The sequence below is a fragment of the Poecilia formosa genome, unplaced genomic scaffold (genome assembly GCF_000485575.1).
Source record: "Poecilia formosa unplaced genomic scaffold, Poecilia_formosa-5.1.2 Scaffold374, whole genome shotgun sequence".
Classification (NCBI taxonomy): domain Eukaryota; kingdom Metazoa; phylum Chordata; class Actinopteri; order Cyprinodontiformes; family Poeciliidae; genus Poecilia; species Poecilia formosa.
Window position 1 is genome coordinate 436,829 of NW_006800313.1, and position 7,451 is coordinate 444,279.

At 40.8% G+C, this 7,451-nt stretch overlaps 1 protein-coding gene and 1 long non-coding RNA gene across 5 annotated transcripts in view; one reads left to right on the plus strand and one right to left on the minus strand.

The window, feature by feature from the left end:
- The first annotated feature begins 775 nt into the window (after positions 1-775).
- Positions 776-7,451, plus strand: part of nhej1 (nonhomologous end-joining factor 1) — a 9,893-nt gene continuing 3,217 nt past the window's right edge. Inside the window, exons 1-5 of one of the 4 annotated variants that reach the window (XM_007575303.2) lie at positions 776-1,228; positions 1,997-2,193; positions 2,356-2,565; positions 2,638-2,776; positions 3,280-3,338. In XM_007575303.2, coding sequence (XP_007575365.1) covers positions 2,005-2,193; positions 2,356-2,565; positions 2,638-2,776; positions 3,280-3,338 — 597 coding nt within the window. In that variant the 5' untranslated portion in view covers positions 776-1,228; positions 1,997-2,004. The other 3 variants (XM_007575302.2, XM_016662462.1, XM_016662463.1) reach the window with 3 other exon arrangements.
- The window catches only part of LOC107833370 (uncharacterized), a 2,826-nt gene continuing 2,254 nt past the window's right edge, over positions 6,880-7,451 (minus strand). Inside the window, exon 2 of the long non-coding RNA XR_001659108.1 lies at positions 6,880-7,382. This is a non-coding gene — a long non-coding RNA (uncharacterized LOC107833370). The remainder of the gene's footprint in view (positions 7,383-7,451) is intronic.

The following is a 7,451-nucleotide window of genomic DNA, read 5'->3' on the forward strand; positions in this document are numbered from 1 at the left end:
TTTTCCATGACGGGTGGCAACCCCAGTCTATACTATACAAATCTGATTAAGATTAGAGCCTAAATAAACAGAAAGGCTACGTAAAGTTAGCCAGCTAACAAATTACTATTGCTATCCTAGCATATCAACTAACAGCTAGAAAAACAACAAAACACGTACCTTCGTAGTGAAACTGGTATCAATCAACGAGGAATTTGTCCAGTTTAGATTATGTATAGATAGTGGATGTTATGATGTTAAACATTTGTTGTTTGACGTCTTGTGAAAAGGGTCTATAAGGCTCTCTCCGAAGAGGACCACAGCGAAGGCATTCACAATCGATCTGCACACGGATCGTTCTCTTTCCTGTTTATTGACCAATAGAGAGCTGGACGTAGAAGGCAGCCCACCTAATTAACATATCGACTAAGCAGAAATACAGCGAGGAAATAATACAGAAATAAATACAGAAAACAATACAGAAATAAATACAGCAAATGGAAATATATATTTATGCTTTTATTTCTTATCAAAATATATATTTATTCTTTTACTTATAAATTTCTACTTTTATTTTTATATTGATTATTTTATTTATTATTATGTTGGATATATATTTATTCTTTTATTTCTATATTTATTCTTTTATTTATTTATGTCCGATATATATGTATTTTTTAATTTATATATTTATTCTTTTATTTATTATTATGTCAGTTTTGGTCCTCCATACTCACTAAGTATCAGCCAGTCTGTTTATTATAGGGTATTATTATTAAAGCTCTATTAATGATGTATCTGAAGGAAAAGAGCCCGTTGATGTTGGTGTCATAGTAAAGCATACTGTTAACCCCCGTGTTATAGTAAAGCATACTGTTAGCCACAGTGTTATGGAAAAACATACTTTTATGCCTACAACATATTTTAATTAAATTATTAGTTTAAACGTATTTATTGGAGCAATACACCATTTGCACCAGTTGGGGGCGATAAAGGCACGGCGTTATAAACCGGAACCTTTGGAGTTCAAGTCCTTGTTTCTTATCGGTGTGGGAAATTTGTCAACAACAACCGGTTGCGGTTCTTTTAGAAACTTAAGTCATTTTTAAGGAATACTCTGGGTTTTACGCGTTTATTAATCTATATTAATATGTTATTACTTGTTTTAGCAGAATAAGTCTTAGATATGTGTAATAACATTTAAAAACAAGTAAAAGCTCCCATTAGCTCCCTCTCTACATATATCAAGGTAGGTTCATTTGGGGATTATAGCTAAAAAAGCTCATGTTATTCTAAATATGCGTTTGGAAAGTGATGCCGAATTAGAGTTAAGTATTTGTTCATTTAATTTAATTTGATATAAACGCTGTTGGTGTTTTGGCTGTGGAGATAAAACGATTAAAGTGGAAAAGTCATGGATTTTTAAACGAAGCATGGTGGGTGATTCTTACTTTTCCAGGATTTTTCCTTGAGTCCTTCAGGTGTCTCTCTGTGTGCATAAAGGCGTCATAAACTCACAGAACTGGCGTGTTTATTTTTCAGCTCTAAATAAGTCAGCCTCTAATAATTATTAATTAACAAAAAACCTTTCATTTCTTTTCCCGAAAACTGGAGCTATTTGTGGGTTGGTGTGGCCTGGCCAAACTGGATTTACGGTGAAGGTTTTCTTATATATGGGCTTCATAAGTTAGAATTAATTAAGTAGTTTGAAAATGAGACACACTCATTGTCTTGATAACAAATGTTGCTGGACGATAAATTGTCCCAAGAATTAATGCGATATGAACTATGATATCTAATTTTCAAGTTTTTGCTCTCTCCAAGACCAATAAACTTTAATTTTATAAAAACACACAGGACCAAAACCATGAAAGACATAGAATATAAAGTCTTGAAACAAAATAGGCAGTCAAATAATATTATTCATCAAAATGGAAATTATTGACCTCATTTTAATTTACCAATTGTGATTAATTGGTGATGACTAGTCTTTGGTTGTATGCTCCTCCTCGTTAAGGTTTGGTGATGAATCCCAGAGCAGACCCAGCTGACGACTTCCTCCTCCAGCAGCCCTGGCTTCCTGTCTGCATCGATGGCTGCCAGCTGCTGACCAAGAGCTGGTTCGGCAACGCAGAGTACCACGTCCTGCTGACCGACATGCAGGGCGTGTGGGAGGAGCGGATGGACGCAGCAGCCATCGAGCATCGGGCACAGGTACGTTGACCTTATTGTGTAGATACGGTGACCTTACATTTTTGGTACGGTGACCTTATGGTGTAGGAACTGTAACCTTATGGTGTAGGTACGGTGACCCTACATTGTTGGTACAGTGACCTTACGGCAGATGATGATAAGGGACCTGCCTCTGCCCTCCAGGAGCTGAACCGGCGTCTGCGCGCCACCGTTCAGGCCTTTTTCTCCCACCTGCGTGAGGCGGCTGAACCCTGGCTGTCGGGGGGAGGTGGCGGCGAGGCCCAGATGTGTGTGTGGCGGCGTGACGGGGTCATGACCTTGAAGCTGAAGAGCGAGCTGGCTGGCCTGCCGTTCCACTGGGAGTTCCGCTGCGGCCCCGCTCCTGTGTCTCTGGTGAGCCGCGGCACATCTGGACACACGGCAGCTGCAACTGCAGCTGCGCCTGAACTGCTCTGTGCTTCTCAGGTGTGCGCTCAGCTGGTGCGCCCCCTGCTGGCCATGAGCCGCCTGCTGCACAGGCAGGTGGAGGAGCTGGGAGAGCTGCTGGCCAGGAAGGACGAGGAGATCCAGGACTACCGGGAGAACGGAGCCACGCTCAGCAGAGGTAGCAGGACAGAGACACAGACAGGAAGTGACCAACACAGACAGGAAGTGACCAACACAAACAGACAGGAAATGACCAACACAGACAGGAAGTGACCAACACACCCAGACAGGAAGTGACCAACACTTGACCAGTTTTACAGTCCAATAGAGAAGCGCTATGATTGGTGGATGAGGAGAGCCCCGCCCCTTTCCCAAAGCTGTCTATTTGAGGTGGTGGCAGCGCTCCCTGTCTGTTTTCTGCTCTTTCATAAAGAAACAATCAAAATATTATGAAACAGGAACTTTAAGTTGGAGAACTGCACATCCAAGCAATAATATAACAGCTTTCAGCAACATCTGAGGGAATATGCATCAGCTGCTGTAAAGCCAGCAGCTGATCAAAATAAGCAAGGTTCTATTTTTGGTCTTATGTATGAAATTAATTGAATGAAGTCTTTAATGATCTCAGCTGTGATCATTGAATTTGATGTTTGATGGCGATTTGTGTGATTTTAATGGCAGAGCGCCTGCAGACGGATGTTTTCAACAAACAGCTCTACACAGAGGACTTCATTCAGAAGGTAAGAGCTCAGCAACACAGACTGCTGCTGCTGCTGCATTAGCCTCCTGACAGCTGAACTCAGCAGCTGCCAGTCAGTCATGGCGGCTCTCTGGAACCAGGAGTGTTTGCTGCATCCAGGTGTGGAATGTCTCGTCTCCCTGCTGACCCTGCGCTTCACACCGCTCTGTTAAAATCGTCATGACAACCACTCTGTTCAGTTTTCTCCTTCTGACTTGATTCAGTAATTATAAAGAATCTGTGGAGATTTGATCGATTTTTGATCCAAAAACAAAAGAAAATCTGGGATTTTTTTTGTAACATTTTTCATTTTTTAACATTTTTCTTAAAGATCCTGTAAGCAGGAAGATTATGTTAGGTCTGTTCTAGCTACAAGACATTCGGTATTAGGGCCGATCCGATCCGGTCAGATCCAGTGCAGTCCAGTCTGGTCTGATCAGGTTCTGATCAGACTTTCAAAATTAAAACTTTCAAAATTAAATTAAACAACTATCACTGTTTCTGAAATATTCAAAATGTATGTGTTTAACCGCGGTTGTAAAGCAGGTCTGCAATAAAAGTTTCTGGGAAAAATGTCACTGAGACTGGAAGATCAACCATTGGCTGGAGCGGAGTGTGTGTGTGTGTGTGTGTGTGTGTGTGTGTGTGTGTGTGTGTGCATATGAATCAGAGGCGTTTAGCATGTGTGTGATGTATTTATCAGGTTGGGGCCAGAATATCAGCCATTTGCTGACTTTGTTTGTGTTGTTAGCAGCTGCCATGGCAACCACCTCTGACCTGAAACACCTATAAGGCTGCATGAAGTAATTTTTCTCCTCATTGATCATTTATTGATCTTGAATTGATTATTGAATTGATAGGATCTCTAGCGCCACCTTGTTTCAGCTCTGGAGAGTTTTCAGGATTAAAATAAATCACATTCATTACTTTATTAAACTTTGAATGAATGTAATTTATTTATATAATTTGTTTTGATTTGCAAAGAAAATACCTTTTAGCAATTTTTTTTGTTTTAATCTGGATGTCACTAAAAAATAGGAAAATCTTTTTTTTAAATAGCATTTTCAAATGATTCGTTAATAATTAATCATTTTAATACATAAATAATTGATCTGTTTTCAGAAAAGCTGTTCTATTTACATTTCCTTAATTAATTTAAAAGTTGTTAAAAACATGTTCAGCTTCCATATATAAAATAATGAAATCCATCATAAATACACATTTTGTTGTGTTAGAAAAGAAAAAGAAAACTTTCTTTTTTAATTTGAAGACATTCTGTAAATGTGTTTTTAATAATACTGTTATAGGTTTATCTCAGTAACAGTATTGTTGTTATTATAATTTAGAAGTACATACATGTAGTTTAGTATGTTGTGATCGTTTCAGTCTGGGCTGAATTCTGTCTGATTCTCAGCAGCGTTTTTAACCTCCAGCTTCTTTCAGCTGCTGTGTTTTCCCCTCACGGCTGAAGCTTTTTGACATTTTCGGTTATTTGTGCGCGGCCTCATCAGCGACTGTTTGTTCCCCTTGTGGCTTTCGTTTCCCACAGCGAGGGGAGCGCAGGGCAGGCGCACAGCGGAAAGACTGCCTGATGACAGGAGCTGCTGCTTTTATTTTCTGCTGCGTTTCCCCACCGGCCGCCACACAAACACCCCGCCCAGCGCAGGTCAACATTTACACGGGTGGAAATAGTCTGGCTGACACACACACACTTATTTACACACACTGCGGCTAAAGCTGGAGGACAGAGACACAGGTCTGATGCTTTCAGGATCAAACCAGCTTCTACAGTAGGGGTGTGTGTGTGTGTGTGTGTGTGTGTGTGTGTGTGTGTGTGTGTGTGGGGGCGTCCCTATCTTTTTCTGGTTCTGGTTGTGAGGATATCTGGAAATATCTCAGTTACAGACTTTGAATAGGCCTCAAAGCACTGAGTCGTGATTCCTGACCACAACTTTATTCTGAAAGACACAGGAAGTGAAACAATCACCGACTTCCTGGAGGACAGAAGTTTATGCTAGCTAGTGCTAGCTTATGTTAGCTTACGCTAGCTTACACAGACATCTTTGTGGTATCCAAGGGAGTCAAGAAGCACAGCGGCGTACTAATACACTATGATCCTATTAAAACGCTGCTAGCTTCCTGTTTTAATAGTTCATAAAATATAGCTTAATATGCACCAATACGCACAGAGGAAACGGCACAAGCTAACAGCTACGGTCGACCTCACTGCTGGGAACACTTCTGCTAATGCGCTAATAGCAAAGCTAGTTTTAGGTTAGCATTTTAGCTTACTTAGTTTCTTTAAATGTATTTATACAGATAATAAGCGCTAATTTACTGGACCTGTGTTTAAAATTGGTTATCGACTGTTAAAAATCCAAAATGTTAGATGCTCTTATTTTGAAGTAGGCAGCAGTTCTGTTTCCTCTGATGTTTTCTTTGAACAAATAGCAAGAAATAAACAAATGAGGTTCATAGAAGAATGAAACACAAATCAGGGGAGTTTAACAAATACACACAAAAATTTGGATTTTATGAAGTTCTGATTCAACTAGTGGGAATCCGGTGTCCCAGTGGGGATCTGGTGTCCCAGTGGGGACCTAGTCTGGGATCCGGTGTCCCAGTGGGGATCTGGTGTCCCAGTGTTCCCAGTGGAAGCTGGATTGACAGGACTGTCCTTCGTCTCTTTGTTGACATCGGTGCCCGGCTGCATTGACGCGTGCCGCGCGCTTGCAGCTCTGAACTGTCACCGCTTGGGAACGTCGCCCACTTCCTGTTTCTTGGGCAGGCGGCTTTGCGTCTCCATGGCAACCTGCTCGGCAGTATAAAGGCATCTGACAATTTGTGGTCGGCTCCTGACCAAAACACCTCACTTGAGGTTTACATGAATCACGTAATTGGGCAGAAATACTGTGGCTCCCAAATGTGGCATTCCGATGCAGATCTGCTGCTTTCTGCCTTCAGCCGGACATTTTTCTACTGCATTGTCCTAAAAGTAATAAATAAAGCCTAAAGCATAACAACCTTATTTACAGTGTAGAAATATGCAGTTAATGCAGCAGGAGGTTTAAATCCTGTAAGCGGCTCAATTATCATGTTAACGTCGCTTTGTAGGGAAAGTTTGTGAAAATTAATTAAGCTGAAGACTTTTGTCTTGTGATGTTCTAAAAAACATTTTGAAAGAATTTTGACTAAATAAATGTATAAAGTTAGTTAGAAAAGATGGTATGGGGCTCCATTGGTGTCAGTTTGCTGATGATACAGAGGTTTATTTTAGGATGAAGATAAATCTGTTTATTGTCCAACTTCAGGACAGAAAAGTCTGGATTAGTCAGTTCATCAGACTGAGACGGTAAAGTTCATCTTTTCGTTTTCTCAACGTTACGGAAGAACATTAGGGACCGGACATTTAAGACTTCTTAAAATCATAAATGTTTGAGTTGTTTATGGATAAAGTGCTGATTTACAATCCTATAATAAACAAAAAAGTTTTGACAATATTTTCATTTTTCAACAACATAATTGACATTTTCAGGCTACTGTTTTGGATTCTGACTCTGTTGAAGTCAGAAGTTTTGTTTCTTCTGTAGATTCCAGACGTTTTTCTGGTCTGAAAACCAAAATGCGTCACCAACTGCATCATCGCTGTTCACTGCTGCTGCAGTGAACCTGAACACACAGCTTTGCAGGTGAAATGGTTTCTACCTGATCGTTTTCCTCCTGTAAGGACTGAAGATGGAAACTGTCAGCTGTGTGAGGAATTCATGGCTGAGCTGGGAAGGACACTGGTTTCATCTGAACTCGGAGTGACGTGCTGGTGTGAAAATCATCGGCTGGACGGCTGAAATGATAAATTTAGTCAGTGAGTCATGAAGCCGTTAGCCTGCCTCTGCTAACAATCCAGGACAGCGACCAGTTTGATTTATCCAGAACTTCATCCACATCAATCTACCTGTCACTGGAACTGGGTCGGGATTGGGAGGCCGCAGGGTTACTGGGACAGCTGAGAGCAGGGCAACAAGGTGCTGAAATCCAGGATTAGAGTCTGCAAACACAAGACTAAACGTTGAGACGGAAACAAAACAAGACTGAACGTTGAGACGGAAACAAAACA